The sequence below is a fragment of the Anomalospiza imberbis genome, chromosome 4 (genome assembly GCF_031753505.1).
Source record: "Anomalospiza imberbis isolate Cuckoo-Finch-1a 21T00152 chromosome 4, ASM3175350v1, whole genome shotgun sequence".
In the NCBI taxonomy this organism is placed as follows: Eukaryota; Metazoa; Chordata; class Aves; order Passeriformes; family Viduidae; genus Anomalospiza; species Anomalospiza imberbis.
This window is the reverse complement of record NC_089684.1, coordinates 27168800-27187460: the sequence shown is the minus strand read 5'-3', so window position 1 is coordinate 27187460 and position 18661 is coordinate 27168800. Positions and strand designations below refer to the sequence as shown.

Genomic DNA, 18661 nt, shown 5'->3' with positions numbered 1-18661 from the left:
GAGTTATTTCAACTGGCTAGGCTGCAACACAGGTTTGGTTTTGGTTTTCTTTTTTATATAGATTTGTTCTTGGGAATGACAAAGTATTTTCTGTTCTGAACACTCTATTAGCCCAAATGGATTTCCTTGGTTATTGCCTATCTAACTAATGCAACATGATTCTGAGTCATTGGGCAGAGAAAAAAATGGGGTGGTGGCACACGGATCATCTCCGCCTACTCTGTGGCATATCCCTACTCCAAGCACATTTTAATTTTTGAGACTGACATGACACCAAGAACAGCCTTTCTTGGCTGCTATAAGCACACTCAAATGCGTAAAATTTGCTAATTACTACCCCCAATGTGGTTGTTCTGCTGTTGGTGAAAGATGTATCGTCAGAAATGATTCACATTGTCACCTAGACATTGTATGCAGGAGAAAGCACTAATCAGCAATGTCAAGCCAGCAGGTTGCCTACAGTCTGCCCTAGTAAGGCATAGTCAAAACCTAAAATATTTTCCATGAGATGTGCTGGTGATTATTGACTCATTTTTATGTGTTCGCTTTTGGCACTTTATTGCTTGGCTTCCAACACACGTCTGCAGGACTTCTGCAGCCACCAGACAGTGCCATGGACAATTTGCATCTTTGCACTCATATTTGCCCAGAAGTCAGGCTGAGCACTACATTTTGTTTCAGTTATACCCATGCAGTTGTTCAGGTGCATCCATGCATCCACTCAGGAACTTGTCCATCGGCGCTTTGTAGTACAAATGCACTGGTTGAAATTTTCCTAGAAGAAAGGTCATTTGGTGTGAGGAAGGGAGGGTGGACCAGCTACTGAAGACTCACAGCTGAAAGAAGCTGCAAGGAACCAGGGGAGATCTCTCATTCCTTGCAAAGAAGCAGTAAGTCCAGAGCTGCCCCAGCATTCTGCTCATTCATTGCCAAGCCTAGTTTGGTCCCAATAAAGCAACTCATACCCATATCCTAAAAATATTTTGCAGAGCTGACACTAAAGGATAAAATTAATGGAAATCAGTGAATGAGTGATAGCTGTTTATTTTCCTCTGGAACAAAAAATGACAATCCATTTGTATATTCAGACGGAGCATATTTGTAAAGGGACAGTTCAGAATAAGCTGTCTCACAGCTACAGCAAGGGGAGCGCAGAGGGGGACGCGAGCTGAGCCAAGGGACATGGCTTCACAGGAAGACAGGCTGGGCAGCAGCTAGCAAGTGAAGGGGCAGAAGGGAGGCAAAAGAAGCAGCACAGAGCCTTGGAGCTGGACAGAACACAGCAAGAACTGCAGGCAACTTGGGGAACCTTGTCAGGGCTGACACAGACACAATGTGGGAAGAGACACTGAACTTGTCAACTAACCTGACCTAATGATACTCTCAATATTAATCCCACACAGAATTTCACATGAAACTCACATCTCAGACACTGCTAGGAAGTGGGTGGAAACAGCAGTACTAACAGAAAAAACGTTGGAGACTTTCCTCCTGGTAGGCAGAGGTGGGAAGACGCTCTCTAACGTGGTGTTTCAGAATTAAAAACTCAGCACCACAAGTAGGAGAGGACTTGAAATAGCATACAGAAATTGAACAAAGACGTGACATAAAGCCCCCTGGTATATATCTGAGGAAAACTAGAAGTCAATTCAGTACTATGTTTAGGGACAACTCTTTTCATTGCACTGGGTTAAAATGTTGTATCTTACAGTATTTTACTTTTCTGCTGGGGAAAAATTGCCTCCAAACAGCTACTATGAAGGTTTGGCAGTTGATATACTCAAGAAGTCTGGCCTCCTAAATAACTGGGGGCCACTTCAGGTTCACTTCACAGAAAAAAAAAAAGAAAAGAAAAAAAGATACTAATACTAATTTACATGGTGTAAAGCCATAAGATTCAGAATAAATTGTAAGAGTAAGATCTACATAGTAAGTCAGGTGTGTGGTACTAGAGACAGAAATAAATTATCATCATGATTCATGAAAAATCTTTAATGGACTAAAAGTATCTCCTATTTAACTCTAGTACTCTGCAGGATTACAATATCCAAATCATCAGTGCTTTGCAGGATTGAAAAGTAAATTTCTACAAACTGCAGGAGTTCCCCAGCCTCCCACAATGAACTCTAGTGGACAAAATACAAAGCTACTGGGAAACACATTTCCCAAGTTGAAAAATATTATTGAGAAATGAGATCAACATATATTTGAGACATTATTGTATATCATACTTCTGAAGAAACAGTCACTAAGCTACCTTTTATTAGCAGTTTCTATAACTAAGTTCAGAAATACAGCAAAGATTGTCTCAAGATTTCAGTACTGCTGCAAATTTTTCAAGTTAACAGTATAATGGTTCATAATATAGAGTGTTAGGTAAAACAAAATAACACATATGCTAAATAAATTGTATTTAGGTTATGAAAAGCAGCAAGAAAAGCACCAAAATACTGAATAAAAACCCAGGAGACTTGGCTAAGGACTTAAAAGGGAAAAAAAATCAGTGTAACACACTAGACACAGAGGCTCATGGACCCCAATGCACAGGAAAGCCTGCTGCTATGGGAAAACATTACTGTGCATCTCTGGAGAGAGAAGAAAGATCCACATCACTTTAAAGAGTGATTTAGAACGGAGGTGCTCAGCGCCATGGGAGGCTGGGACCAGGGGCTGCCCACCCCACCTGAGGAGGCAGAACAACTCCCTGATTTTTAAAGACTTGGCAGGAGTACCAGAGAAAGGGTGGGCACCATCCTGCTGGGTGCAGGTCCATCTACCGATGCACTCTCCTGTGCCTCGACGCCTTATACCTTAAGAGTGGCCACTGCAGGGGACAAAAAGCATCTCTCACCTCCCCTTCTGGCCACCAACATCCCACTGACTTAGCTTCTCCCAAAGAGAGAATCCTTCAGTCTTGATCCTCATTCTTTGCCTGGTTCTGCATTTCAACAGGAGGGGAAGACTGGGGGCTGAGAACAGCGCCCCACAGTATCAACAGGAGTGAGGCTGCTCAGTGATCAATGTCCATAGCCTGCTCATGGACTTGCCTCAGCACAGGTAACTCACAAACTATGAAAGTAGTCTTGTGTTAGGTCTTTACAGCTGTTGAACCTTAATTCCACCTCCCTCAGCTTCCTCCAGTCCGCCCCTTTGAGTAAGACCTCATAATGCACATAAATAAATTCCCATAATTCTGACAATCCCTCTGCTTCCTGCTTTATCAGAAGGTGCTGCTCTCCCAGCAGCAAGGTGGCATTGAAATTTGTGCTTTTGCTAAGTGCCTAGCGTTTCATCTGACAGCAGTCAAAGTTGGGGCACAACGTGGAAATACACCAGCTGTGACAATAATAATGGCAGGATGGAGCATGTGGCTAGTCAGAAAACAAAGGGAAATAATTTTCCACTGTTGCATCACAACTCCAATCACACAACCAAACAGTAGGACTTGAGGTGAGGGATTCTCTTCACCACCACAGGTATTTAGGCACCCCTGCAAACCATGTCAGTCTAACACAGAAGAAGGAGCAGGTCGGACGCAGCAATTAGGACGCCTAAAATTCTGCAGCATGGACTGGAACACATTGTGCTGCCGCCCTTTCAGTTTTTTATTTGAGGATGTATCTGAGGAAATGGATTTCCGGGTCTGACTGTTCTGGGCCCGGATCAGTTTCTCGTGTTCCCGTATTTGTCTCTGTAAGTGGTTCTGGATGGCAATTCCCAGGGATTCTGGATCGAGGGAAGCACCATAAACCTCCCACGTCATTCCTTGCTCATCCCAAACAACATCCCTGACGTGTTTGGACTGCTTCACCTGTACTTTTGCCTCCATGGCTGGGGTGGAATGCTTTTTGTTCTCCCCCAGGTTTGGCACAGCCTGAAAGGAAGCAGGAATCACTTCAGTGTGGAGATCGTGTCCAGACTGCCTGGCCTGGAGGCCCTGTTGCTGGGGAGCTGCCGATGCTGCCATGGAAGGGGCAGCACTTGCAGAACTCACACTCAGCTCGGGCGTCGGTCCTGCCTGCAGGTTCTGGCCACCAGCCATCTGAGACTGGCCACTGTCTCCGTGGCCCCTGCTCTCCTTCCCACCTGCATCCTGTGGGCACACCTTTGCACGGAGGGCGGCAGGCTGGCTGCTAACATTCAGCCCTCCTTTAGGATCAAGCACCACCAAGTTTTCTTCCTTTGGTTTTACCACAGATTGATTAGGACTGGCCTGCCCTTGACTTGCAACCTTGCTTTGTGCAGGCTTTTGCTCAGAGCTGCCCAGGACCTCCTTCTGCTTGACTTCACTGTCCTTGCCAGAGAGTAAAGGTGACCGGCTGCTTCCAGCATGAGGGATGAGATCTTGCACGTTGTTCTGGGTTCCTGGGACAGCATCAGTGGAAGTGGTGCTTGGCTCACCAGCGCCAGTCCCAGACTGTGATGGAATTTGATTACTGGAGTCAACTCCAATCTGCTCAGCTGGGATGGGCTTTGGTGGGACTGGAGCATCCTTTGGCAGCTGAGCAGCATCCTTGACATCACAGGCTGTACTGGTCATTTCAGCATTACCCACAGATGTTCCTTGAGAGGTAACAGCTGCAGGGGAGCAGGGGAGAACAGGTTTCACATTATCTGCTGATACTGGAGATGCCACATCAGGTGGGAACCCCGGCAGTTTGACAAGCTGGGTTTGGGCTGAAGCAGTCACAGCCACAACAGTCGACTTTGATGTGATACCAGAACATGGAGACTTTTGTTGTGAGGATAAACTGTCAGTAAGTGCAGCCTGGCTCAGCCCCATACCTCCTTGGTAAATTATGTGCAGTTCTTCCTTCTCCTCTGGAGGAGAATTCCCTTTTAAGAAGGTTGCAAAGATGCTGGGACTGGTGGAAGCTGATTTGCTCTCCACAGTAGCCACGGCCTGAACCTCAGCATCCCGCCATGTCCTGCTTACAGCTTCCTGAGTAAAAGGGCTGCTCTCTGGCTGAGCTGTCATTGTACCTGTTTCTCTGAATTTGGAGAGCTGGGTGGGGTTTGGACTCCCAGGCATGGGGTCCAGGCTGTGTACAGGATGTGGACTCCCGTGGCTGGACTGGCCTGGTGCCTCGCTGCTCTGCACCACTTCAGTTTTATCTGGGGGATGCAACTGCGGCGTGTCTGCAGTCCCACTTTTCCCCTCCAGATTGGTCTGCAAGTCTCTCCCCAGGTCAGCTTCAGTTTGCCCTGCTGCCAAGGCTAACTGACACACGGCGGAACCATTTTTCTCTGCCTCCCTGTCTTTTTCCCCTCTTTGCAGAAGGTTTGCCTGAGAAGTATGACAGAATTGATTAACCTCGACAGGATCACCTGGGGAAGAATAATTTAACACTTCAAGCGCTGGCTGATCATCAGTTCCCTGAGGTTTCAAGGCAGAGTCATCTATTTGTGTCAGGGAGCTCATTTTGGCCTGGCTGCCTTGCACAAACTGCCGGGAGCTCTGGGGGGCTGGCATCATCTCTGGCCCTTGCCCCACGGAGAGGGCTCCTGTGACAGCAAGGACTGGCACTGCCAGTGCTGGGATGTCCACTGGCTGGGAAGAACCAGCTGGTTTTATATCTGCAGGATGCCCCTCTGCAGTTATGCTGGCCAGCCTGGGAGAAAAGGTTTCCCGCTGGCTGTCATCATCTGTGTGGCACTGCTTGCACCTCTGTGTGCTGGCAGCACCTGTGCAGGTCAGGTGGAACAAGCGAACCTCCGCTGAGCTGGACGGTGCGCACGGGAAGCCATTGCTGGCCCTCTCGCCACTGGGGGCTTGGGGCTGGTGCTTAGCAGGCTGCAGGTCTCCCAGGTGCTCCTCCTCTGCAGAAGCTGAGACCAGGGAAAGTTTGGCAGATCTCAGAGGATCTGGTACAGTCCCCATGGACTGTCTTCAAGATGTTGTTTGTCCTCAGCTTCTCCTTGGAGTTTTCTCGCTGGGCAGGCTGTCGGCGACAGGTTTCCTGTGAAGCTAATCTGTTAATGAAACAAACACAGTGTTAGCAGCAGTCAGATTTAAGAAAAAGTACCCAGAACTAATTGACTTTACAGTGTGAAGAGAAGTACTTGCAGGCAGGGGGGAAGTGAAGCACCCAATTCTGCCTGAAAGTCACAAAAGAAGACACAGATTTCAAGCATTTACCAATTCTCGGGTCGGGATGGAGAAAACAATACTAGGGACAAAGCAACAACAGCTTCTGTGCTGTTGATACATTAATGAAAACATTGACATGCCAAGAGGAAGGAAAAGAAGAAATATGAAATGAAAGAAGAGGTACAGACTTTGCATGGAAGTTTGAGTCACCAAATAAAATCCCTGTGATAATATTCTCTAGCAAGCCATCTGTGGAAGGAAATGCCTATGTTCCTTCTGAACAGATCCCTAAGTTTGAGTGGATTCCACATCCTCAGTGAGCACCAGTTCCCCCTTCTTCTCAAGAATAGCCTTTCTAGCTCTACTATCAACAAGGGCATGGTCACAGCAGGCAACAGGTCAATTCAGACTGATGTGGATGAACTGAAACCTCACTGGTAAAAGGAATATGAAGGGATCACAACCTGCTGGGTGATGCAGATAGAAACCAAGAGGAGGTACTGCACACCAGGTTTGTGCACATACTTACTGCTGTCACATTGATATCCTTTGAAATAATTACAAAGAAGCCAGCTTGATTAAAAAATGGAGGTACAGATAACCTAGAAATCAACTTACAAGTAGGTGGTATGAAATTGAAAGGGGAACATCGCAGCACTGCAGAACAGGAGGGGTTCATGCCATACCCAGGGAAATGTGGGGGAGGGATTTTAAGCAGGTAGAACAGAGTAATCCAGGTTGGAATCATGCCAGGACCGCAGAGAAACCATCCCTTCAAACAGGAGGTGATCTCCAAATGTGCTTGCTGGCTTTCCAAAGGGCTTAGCACTTCCCAGCCTGGATGCTGCTAGACATCAAGGACGGGATCCATGTCAGCAGAGTGGTGGTGGCCAGTGATAAAATCCCACCGTACTCTTCTTTTAAACTGCAGGCTATGTGTGCTTGTTTAAAAAGCTTTCACTGGCTTATGCTGCCAGCAAAACACAGGTATGAGACCTGGGAGACACTCTTGTTAACCTGATGACAAGAACACTGCTGTACCTGTTTGTGTGCCCCTGTCTCTGCAGGCATACAGCAGGATCTCCCTTGCTACATTACTAGGGAGATGCTGCTGGAAGCAGTGGAGCAGTCACTCAGCTGTTCCAGACCCTTCCTACCCACTAGCAAAATCAACAAAAGCTTTCTCCAGAAAAAACTCTACTCTCCTTTTCTCAGCCTGAATGGCAGTGGTGTAACTTCCTTAGTTTCTGTAAAATCAGTCCCAAATTTCAACACCTCAGGATACTTTAAAAGAATAACAGAAGAGAAATGCTCAATGAAGGAAAATTTTAGAAAATACAGCCAGTCAATTTTTTCTAAGAAAAAGAAAGTGCTGCAACTTATTACATATTCATTTAGCTTTCTCTCTTCCAGGTATTAAAAATTTATTACTTTTATACCTCTTCTTTAGTCTCTGTCCAACCACAGAGATAGAGGCTCCTGGGTTAAGCCAGCCCTGAGAAACTGTAATCCTACTCCCGAAGGATCCCAAGTTCCTTAGCTGTAGTCTGTGACAGCAGCCCAGCATAAACCCACGATGGCTTTCCAGGAGGGCTAAGGATTGCCAAGCTTTTTGGGAAGTACTGAGTATGTAAACCAGGTGGCAAATCAATGGAAGTTTGTGGCTGCCTACATGTCTTGCCTTCATTTTGTTCTCACTTTAAGGACAGACAATATAGTCCTGAAGGAAGGACAGACATTCCATGTTCACCCTGTTGTGCTATAAACATCTAAGGGCTGTGAGGAGAGGAACAGATGGCTTTGGGTATCTGTTGGACTAAATTCTGTTACTCTCTTCTTTCCTTTTCCAAATATCTATGCAAACCAAACCAGTTCGTATAACTGGGCAGGTCAGATATCTTTCTTCCTTATTTTTTAGATACAGAATTTATTTAAGAAAAATTAAGCAAATAATGGAACAAAATCAATCCCCATTTTTAGGATGAGATGTACTACTCAGCAAACACAGTCAGAAGAAATAAAGATTTCAGAGAAAATCTGTTTGGTTCTTCACTATACAAAACCTGGGCAAGGCAAACGGAATACTGGAGCATTATCTTTTAACTCATACCCACTCAACAGAGCAGTGATTCCTAATTTTCAAATTAAATGAATTAGTTCTGGTCTAAATTCGGCACGAATTCTCCCCATCTGTTTAGTGGCTTTTTACTAGAATCACCTGAAACACACAGTTGAATGTCTGCCTCATATGGTGATTAAAAGAGATTTTGCTACCAGCCCTTGATATACAACATCAACAGAAGAAATACCCCCCAGAAAACCTACCTGAACCTATTATCTGATGTGGGACAACTGAGCATAGTCCAGACGTTTTGCCTGACCCTTGCATACCAGTTGAACCGTGGATTATTATTCTGCCTGGAATGACTCTGCATATGAGTTAGTTTATGAGCATAAGGTTTCTATAAATACTTTTTTGTCAAAGTCACGGGAATTATTTTCTAGACTGTCACTAAACCATCCTAATGACAGGAGCCAAAGGCACTGAAGTAGGCTAAATAAGCATGGTAAGTTAAGAAAATATTTGAATTTAGGAATTAGTAAAAATCAGAATAAAAAGCAAAGTCTTATGAAAGAGAGCAGCAAGGAAGCCCTACAGATTACAGAATTGGAAAGGCATTTGTGTTATTGGAATCTCATTTATGATTATTGTCTCATTTTTATTACTTGAGTCCTGTTATATAGCAATGAAGAACAACGCTGGGACCTGTAGGCAACACTACTCAACTGCCAAGACAGTGAGGATTCAAACAAACAAACAACATTGCCTGCAAGCAAATACTTAGGAAAAAGAGAAATACAAAACTCAGTAGAAGGCCAAAAAACATGTCAAAACAAATCAAGATCGCTGATGAATTTTTCAAGTCTTGCATGCCAGACAGAGAGCAATCATCAAAAATTTTATTTTAACAGGAGGTGAAATTAGTATCTCTACAAAGGTCAAAATAAATTTTTAGTAATAAGAACAGATTTGTTACACCAACAGAGTTCTTATCCTTATTCTTGCAGATCAAATTAGCCTGCCTCACTGTGTCATTCTCATCTCAACAAAGAATTGTTCTGCACCTTTAGCAGCAAGGGGTTTGTAACTTTGGTGAAGTCTATGTTTGGCTCTAGTGGTCTGGGAGGGTCCCTATGTGGCCAGCAGACATTCACAGACTCTTGTAACTAAGTCGGTCTTTTTCATGGGCTGTTAAAAAGCCCAAAAACCCTCAAATCCCAAGAAGTCTCAAGGCAACTCAATGCTGACAATGTAAAGAATCTCCTATTTATTTCAGTCATAACCAACCCCCAATAAAACAGCATTGCAATTTTTACACTTGCGTCTTATGAGAAACTCAACAAAACCAGAAAGTCTGCATGTTCGCTAATACAAACCAATAAATTTTCAGGAAATTCCTACATAAGATTCTGCCTTCCATTCCCTCTGGAAGAAATCTGAAAATCTGCAAAAGCACAAATAAGACTTCCAGCATTTCCACCTACCCTCAACCATAAAAACAACTAAAAAGCAGCTCCCAAATGAATCAAACACCCCTTTCCCAATTCTGGATTCTCATCACCTTTCCATTTCTTGAGTACCGTACTCTTCAACCTTGTCTCTGCAAATAGAAGAGCTGAACACTTGCTCTTAATAGTTGTAATCGTACAAGATCTCTCAGATCATCACAAAAAAATCATTATATAGCCACATTGGTTAAGAACAGAGATAAACATCTGCCGAAGTGGGAATTCAGGCTCCGTTCTCATTTTCTCATCTGGGGAAAAAGACAATGGCTCACTTGAACTCATATCAGACCACTTAATACAAAGAAAATAAAATATATTTCTTTAAATTTTAAATATACAAGCATCCTTCTAATTCTGCAGCCAGTGGGGTTTTTACCCTCTTTTCAATGTCAAAGGATGTTTGTCATCCTGGGTTTTGTGAAAAATTTGCTTTATGAGCCATCTTCTCCTAATTATCTGTTGGATCAAAAAGACTGGCACTACAAATGAAAGACGGCACAAAACAAAGACACATTCATTAAAATACATAAGAGGTTGCCTGAAGAGGTAAGATACAAGATGCAGAGTTTCCATCTTCCAGTGTGTTTTGGGATGCTGATGGGAGACAAATTATTCACTGTGATGACAGGGAGGGAAGAGGTGGTGGGGATGCCCACAGATACCTTGCACACCTGTGATTCTCACCAGAGACGAGGCTGGCATTTCAAGCAGAGTGCTCCAAGTCCCAGCTCCCCTTCTACACCTTAGGAATGTATATGTTATTGCAGGACAGACCTGCAGACAAAGCAGGAACCTGTGCCAGAGACAGGCAGAGAGCTGGACAGCAGAAGCAACACGTTCAGCACCACAGGGCTGCGGCACCCTCTGTGCAGACATTAAGCCAAGTGGGTGATTGTGTGCACACAACAACACCAAATCAGCTGGAACTACCAACAGAGCCACATGAACAGCCCTGAGGAGAAACCAGATCCAGCCAGGACTCCTTACCAGACCTCAGAGCTCTTCCTCCTGGATGCTGACACACAACCAGCAATGTCTATCAGGTTTGCTCAGAAAGGTGTCATGACACAACGAAAAATGGAAATAGCAGAGGCAAAATTGGGAATTAAGTCCAAACACAAAAAAACAGAGGCTAAGTGCTTTATAGTAAAAATGTGGTGAATCCCGGATCCGGGAAGAAATGATGGTGTCTGGCTCCAGATCAGAAGGCTGAAGGATAGCTTTATTAAAACTATACTATGTTACATTAATATACTATTTAAAGAGATACTATACTATTCTACATACTTACTTCTTACTTACCTAAGGAACGCAAACTTGTGACTCTCTGCTGAGAGTCTGAGACACAGCTGGATCCAATTGGTCATTGAACCCAAACAACCTTCACCAGAATCCAATCAAGCAATCACTTCAGGTAAACAATCTCCATACCACATTCCACGTGGGGAAAAACAAAGGAGCAGAGATAAAGACTGTTTTCTCTTCTTATCTCTATGCTTCTCCAAGAAATCCTGAGAGACAGAATTATGTCTCTCTGTCCAGAGAATGTGACTGTCACAGTGCTTGTCCTTGCTTTGTAATCGTGGTAAACTAAAGAAAATCAAGGACAAGATGTAGTACCATTTTTAGCCAAAAAGAGATGGCTGCCAATCAGCCTGACACCTACAGAAGATTTATCTAGCAATATTTGTACATGCTGAAGAAACACATTTTTCTGGTTGTTGACTCCTCCTATCTTGCACCTCTCTGCCAAGTATAGAGGTTAACTCTGCAGAGTGCAGAGCATGGGAACTCTACTTTGGAAGGACAAAGCTCAGCTTAACCTGCTGCCCACAACTTACAGATGAGAAAATGTGTAAAGCCAGTCCTACAAATGGTACAGTGGCCTCTGGAATTAATACAAAGCAAAGCAAACTGCTTTGCACCTTCCTTCATATCTCTTAGCTTCTGGCAAACCTTAAATACATCCTGCCAAGAGCCCTGAGCAGGACCTTGCCCCAACATTTCAAAGCAGTCCAGGGACACATGGGCACCTCAGCAGTCACTCAGGGACAGATGTGTGAGAATATCTGCAATCAGCTTTTAATAGGCAGGCACAGAGAATAAAAACTGTGCGGTGATCAACCATGATTCAGCTCTACCATCCTGCTGGCAGTTACCCTACAATTAGAAAGATGTCCATCTAAAAGGAAATACAGATCTGCTCTGAGACAGGATGTTCCAGCCTGTGTCCCATCTGTTCCCTGTGGGCAGCACCCATCTTGCCCTGGCCAGGAGACAAGCAGCAACCCCCACATCCAGCTCTGGCACCTGCTGATGAGGCCCTGGCAAGAGCCCCTGCACTGCTCCAGTGTTAGCAGTGCTCCAGTGCAACTCAACCCCAAAAGCTGCTGAAAATGTCATTGTCCTCTGGCCATGGCCAAAGGCAGCAGGCTGCTATGTGCTGTGGATGTGCTGCAAGAGCATCTTGTTTGTGTGGGAGTAAGAATCAAGTGGTTATGGATTTACAGATGCAACATGGTTTAGTGAAATTCTTCCACATTTCCAGAAAGAAAATGGGTTTGCCTTGCACTCCAACACTTTAAAGCAAGAAAAATCAGTATTTAGAAGTGATAGGAAATACACTATCAAGAAGATTGCTAGAAGACAACATTTGGCAAGGAGATTGAAAATCCTGGTTCAAATTAGGAACTGTGGTATCATCTGCTGCCATTGAAGTTTTGAGCCTCCAAAGTTCACTCCTTTTGCATAGACTAAAAGCCTTTTCCAGGAGAAGCTCAGATCCTCATGTAACTGTAGCCTCTAGAATCCTTCCAGAGAGCCTCACACATCATCAGAGGAGGGTGGCATGGGAAGGAACCACAGGAGGGCTGGATGAGAGCCTGAACGTCCATCCCCTCCACATTCTTCTCCCATATCATCCTGCCCCTCTACTTCCCCGCTCAGCTCACCATCCCAAGCCTGCTCCCTGCTGCAGACAGGGCCCTTGGGCAGCAGCAGGGGCTGCAAAGACAGGCTCTCTCCCTGCACACCTCCCAGGGCTACAGCACCTGATAAAAAGGCTTTCTTCAGCGAGGCACGTAAGCACGCAAAAGCCCCTGAACACTGGGCTTGCTGCAGAGCACTGCAAAGAGCCCATCAGTCTTTCTCCTCCAAGGTGAAAGGGAAGGATAAATGGCTTTATGAAAACAGCTAAATCAAACAACAACTACACCGACTGGCAGCCAGCTGTAACAGTTGCATAAGCTACAGCGATATTCCTACCTCATATCCTGGGCAACCCTGGAGGGGAAAAAACATGTGGGTAAAACCCACAAGGATATACCTTTTTTTGTTTAATTGCATGTTATTATGTTTAGCCTCATTATTTATCAGCAGTTTTTTCTTATTCTAGCAGCTGACCCTGGAAGTAATTTTTAAGGAAATGCCGTCTAACTTGAAGGGTAAGCCATGTTTCAGGAGGAAGTCTGCATGCACACTCCTGACAGATGCACATGAGAGGAAACCAGCAACCTGCTGTCCACATCAAGCAGGTGACTCCACATAACTCACTGCCACTGCTTATTTTTCTTCAGCTTACTATTGTGTAAAAACAAGGCATGGTTTTTGAGAAATGTGAACAGGAGGGTCATGTGTACCTCTCAAACACCACTTTTGTATCTGGTGTTGAAAGCAATAGAATTTCTAACAACCAATGGGAATTTCTCTCCTTACCTATCCTGCTATCTTTCTGATAAAAGCGTGGTGAAATCTAACCCCTCATTAATGCATATTATGCAGCTGACTGCATTTGAATGTTGACAGCTGGCAAACAAAAGCCCTTCATGAGCTTTTTGTGAGAGCAGTTTAGCAATGACCAACAACAAATATATATTTTCCTACACAGCAATGCCAACATGACTTCATAAAGCAGAGTGATCATCTTTAGTGATGGATGAAAGCATAATGCTGGCTTGTTGCCCATGCAATTCTTGCAATTCTTCTTTGTTGCCCAGACAACTTGCAACAACCAAGATGATGTGGTTTACATGGATATCCATCCACTGGTAGCTAGACTAAGATAAAAATCACATTTCTGTGGTCAGAAAAACATAACCACTGCTGAGTAGGTGTGTCTTGGAAAGGGTGGCTTCTAGGGACAAAGGCTATGTACTTCTAACATGCTTTCAGGTCCTTAAAAGGAAGTTTCCTGAATTTCATTATGACTTCCTTAAGAGCATTCCCCCCAGGGCACTGAATACAAACATTCATCTTGTGGCTGAAGCATCCACAGGAGCAGAGTTACCACCCTAGACAATCAGGCCTGATGTGCTGCTGAATAACTATATTATCAGAGCCCAGAGAAACGTATTGTAGCAGCACTTCTTATTTTAAAACCAACTTTGCAAGGAAATTCTGCCTTGGAAGAGCTGACAGCAGGATCAATGTCTTTTGCATAAGGTAAAACCCAAAAATGATAATGTTTAACTCTCATGCACAGTCTGAAAAAATTAAGTTCTCCTCATATATCATATTATTTTAATGAAGATGCTGGGCTCAGTATTAGAGAGGGGAATAGATCTATACATAACAGGCACCTGGCAAGGGAAGTATCCATTGTCATTTACAGGTGTTATCCTAACTGAAAAGAACTACTCCAAATGGCACGTAATTAGAGAAGAAGGATGCAGTGCCTATCCAGTCATTACTGTAACAGAAATTTGCTGTACTGTGTGATTAACCTAAGAAAGGCATGATGATGATCTCACCATGTCTGCTCTTACCTCTTGGCTATCACAAAACACAACTCATGTGAATAGAGAGGCTAGCAGCTGAAACAGCTATCACCATGTTGTTTTTTTTTTTTTAAAAAAAAACAAACCACCCAGCAGTTAAAAATATCTTGCCTTCTTCCTGCTGCCACCTCAGCAGTTGCTTCCTGTTTTTTCACATTGCCACTTTGCTCTGCTGCTGGCTGTCATTGACAGTAAGAGCAGTGAAAAGAACAAAATAATCTCCTTAGCAAACTGCCTCCTGCTAAACACCTTCTCAAGAAACCCACAAGAGGAAGTGCCATGTGCTGGGACACTTTTTGTCTGATGTATTGAGGCTCTGCAGGAAACCAAATGGCTGCAGGTTGGAGGCCTTCGGTGTTCAGGGATAAAATCTGAGCAGTTCTGTGGTATCTTTACAATGCCAGTAAATGCTCTTTTGAGGGCAATGACTCAAACCTGTGTGTCCAGCTAAGGACTCTAAGCTGCTCACCTCAGTCACTCAAGCTTATGATGTGACTTTACTAAGACCATTACTTGAAAAGCTGCCATCTCAGCCTCAGCCTCTTCCTTTTTCTTTACTTGAGTCTATACACTTTATTGTGTTGAATGCTGACCCTAGTGGAACTGGACCACACCAGCACCTCATTCATTATTTGTATGTGGGATGTGGGGGAACCAACACTTGTCATGTACTGCAGATAATCTGTGAAACCACTGTTCTTTGTATCCAGAAATGATGGACCAGCCTAACAGTGTAAAAGGCACTGTAGGTGGGTGACAGCTTCCAGTCACCTGACTCTAATGAAGGTCGATGCCAGATGGGAAAATGGTGGTAAAATATTACAGCTATAAACCACTCCGGGTTTCCTTTGGTCTCCATCCAGAGCTGACAGAAGGTGTTGAAAGATACATCTGAGTAACCTCCCAGATGACAGCGACTGCCACTATGGCAGAGTGATCAGGTAAAATTGAGAGAAACTTACTGCTCTGGCTCTTGGCTTGAGCAAAAGGCAGTTCTGGCACTGATAGCAACTCAGCGTTGCTGAAAATCAACTCCCAAACCTTGCACCACTAACTTTGAAATTCACTATGTAGCCAGAGAGTTCTTTGGGATGAAGAGAGGCTCTTAACTCTTCTCCATCCTGCACTTAGATGTGCTTGAACAAAGAGACTGCAATGCTTCCTGCAGGTGAAGCAGCCAAATCAGTCACCATGCCATTCTCTCAATACCTCCATCTTCCTACAGCAAAGAAAAACACCAACAGCTGTACTGTATGATGGCTTATTTTAGGAACAACTCATTATTTGCAGTCTATCCCACAAGTGTTTGATGGCAATAACTTTTTAAAGTTGCCCTTGCAGGGAGCCCAGGGGTGTGAAACTCTCTTGTGCTAACAATTGCAGGAACCATCCTCACTTCTGTTAGAATTGTTTCCTAACAATGGCTTATACAAAACATGTATTTTTATCCCTACATTCAATGTGCTTTTATCCTTCCAGCCCCAAGAAGGAGGGGGGCTAAGGTATCCAACTGTCTGCCACATTTTATACTGTGATTCAAATATGATTTTCACAGGCTTAAGAATAATTACATTCTCTGCTTCTGAGTTCTTAAACACCTCACTGCTCTTATAAGAAGTCCTTATTTAGTGTCTGACCTGGGAAGTCCCATCTGTGTTGGAACCAAACTAAGCCCAGGACCACTTCCTCAAGACAGACAATATTTAAGAGGTAGCAGTGCAAAATCTGGAGATCAGTTCAATAAAACAGGCTGGAAACAGAGACACAGAAGGTGTTGTAAGCCAAAGCTTTGCCCACTGCAGTATGGCACAGCCATATCCATACCCTAGACCCCTGCCTTATCCATACCATGTTTATGGTCCAGTCCACACCTGGAACTCTGCAAAGCTTACACCAGGCCAAAGTGACATCCCCACTCCTGCCAAAGGCTGACATCTTCCAAGTTAGAGCTCAAGATTTACACTGAGCCTTTTGCTGGCACACATCTTGTCCTTGTTTCTTCTGCATTTATGACAGGGGGATTAATTTACATTTATCGGGTGACTAAAGTAATGCATGCAGTGATGAAGGCACTGGTAAAAAACATTGACTTTGACTTCAATCACTGTCCCTCAGGATGATTGCCAAATTGGTTAATGAGAATAATTAGCATTAATTAAAATGACAGCTCAAAGGAGTTATATCACATCTGAGTTCAATTGAGTCTAAGGTTTACTGGAGCTGGCTGTCTCAACCACCTGGCCAAGCCCAAAGCAGACATCCCCATGGGCAGCATGACTGGCACTCCCCTGGCAGCTATCACTCCAGCTCACCTTCCAGCTTCTCACACTACACACTGCAAGCAAATCATGCCCCAAGCATTCAAAAAAAACCAAATTATGTGGCACCCCCCCAAGCAATCACTGAGTCAGCACCTCCCATCAGGCTGCACTGCTTTTTACTCCTCTTAGGAGCAGTTTTAGCTGCTCTTGCTCAAGCTGCCAGCATATTTAACCTGCAGATCTTAGAAGTGATCTAAGGTCAAGCTGTACCTTGCTAGAGTAGAGCTGTGAGTGAGCAGGGCTGTGGGATTGCTTTGTCCTTGTTTCTAAGTCAGCTGGAGTGGAAGCTGGCAGGGTGTGAAAAAGGATCATTCACGGCTTAGGGTTTAATTACTGGACTCACACTGAACATCAATGCCCCATGCACAGAGGCACGCTTGAAAGAGTGAGAAAACACGTGGCAACCTTAGAGCCAATATGAAAATCGGACAAGATGGTTTATTTCCACACAGGACCTTGAAGATATGTACTAGATACTTCAACCAGTCATCTGACAGCTGTGAATGCACAGCAGCCTTCCGACCACAATTTATTTTTATTGACATCCTGTTTATGGATATAATTTGAATTACCACAAACTATGCATACTTGCATGATTAAAGACAGACATACACATAAAATCTGATATATGCTAACAAAGATAGTCATCTAGCCTAATCTGGGTGATTAAAGCTGGGCATTGAAATCAAAGAAGTCTGATGCTCAAAAGTGCTGAATAATCAGAAACACCAGTAAAGCCACTAGGATTCAAAAGTTGCTCAATATTTTTGAAAATACAATTTTTTTATTCCTGTTCTTGTTTGAGAAAGACCAGAAGGTTATAACATACTCTGCCATTTTGCTGGATGCTACATGTGAGCATAGAGATAACAAGCATTCACCACTTAAGCAGAAAAAATACAGAGCAAAGGTAGGAACCTCTACTTTTTCTGCCTCTTCAATACAATCTAACACAGATGAAGATCACAGAGAAAGCTGTGCAACAGCCAGTGTCTAATGCCAGTGATTTAAGTACAGAACACCTTTCTTCTACATCTCATCATCTACTACTAAAAGCTGTGCAATCATAAGCCCAGCAATTCAGGCTTCAGTGATCCACCTCTGCAACATTAGCGAAAAAATACTTAAATGAATTCCTTCCCTTCCTAGATTCAAGTCCTGAATCTACAAAGAGGGAAAGAGACCTCTGCTAAATGAAAGGCAGAAAACAAAACAAGTGTATAGAATATGCTGCTGCTAGCATTTGCAAAGAAAAAAACCAAACCCCAGAAAACCACCACCTTAAAGCTGAATAAGCAAAGGATGTTACAGGCCCAGGAAAAGTACTTGCACAAACTCCACCCAAGAAAAATACTTGCAACCACTGCAGATTCATAAGTGTTCATACAAGGAGGTAAGCACTTCTGGAAAGGGCTCTGTTATTGCTCTTGCTCTTCAGAAAGCTCAGTCATGGCATGGGATCAGATGGGGTATGAACATATGACAAGAGAGAATAGGACATCCAGTGCAAACAGGGAAGCAGCCTATGAGATACTGAGCCAGCAATTCAATAATCTTTTCATCTTCTTACAGATGAGCTGCTTCTCTTGCAGAGAGCAAGGCTGGCAATTTGTTCTGAAACACCTCTCCTATAAATCTGCAGCCTGTGTGCCAGAGCAAGCGAACTCAGAGCAGACCCAGAACAAATGGAAGTAGTATGTGGACAGACGCAGATTGTTTCAGAGGATCAAATAATGCCATAGCTGTGAAACTAAGAGCAATTTATCTGGTGTGCACCATATTATCAAACACCCAGGCCACACCCCAAGAAACTTGGCTGTCAATAAGGTGGGAAGCCTTGTCCTCCATCCCTGCTCAGCCAGTCAGCACAGTCCAGGTAATTACTGTAGCTTCATTTTCATTAT

At 44.0% G+C, this 18661-nt stretch overlaps 1 protein-coding gene and 1 long non-coding RNA gene across 5 annotated transcripts in view; one reads left to right on the top strand and one right to left on the bottom strand.

Moving 5' to 3' along the window:
* Positions 1–833: 833 nt before the first annotated feature.
* Positions 834–18661, bottom strand: part of GPRIN3 (GPRIN family member 3) — a 29386-nt gene continuing 11558 nt past the window's right edge. For 3 of the 4 annotated variants that reach the window (XM_068187592.1, XM_068187594.1, XM_068187593.1), the window contains one exon: positions 834–5973. In XM_068187592.1, the coding sequence (XP_068043693.1) occupies positions 3503–5881 (2379 nt within the window). In that variant the 5' untranslated portion in view covers positions 5882–5973 and the 3' untranslated portion in view covers positions 834–3502. Of the gene's footprint in view, positions 5974–13375; positions 13523–18661 lie in introns of those variants that run through there. The other variant, XM_068187596.1, reaches the window with a different exon arrangement.
* Positions 17562–18490, top strand: LOC137473377 (uncharacterized). Its single transcript, XR_010998739.1, has 3 exons — positions 17562–17667; positions 17907–18150; positions 18350–18490. It is a non-coding gene; the product is annotated as an uncharacterized lncRNA (long non-coding RNA).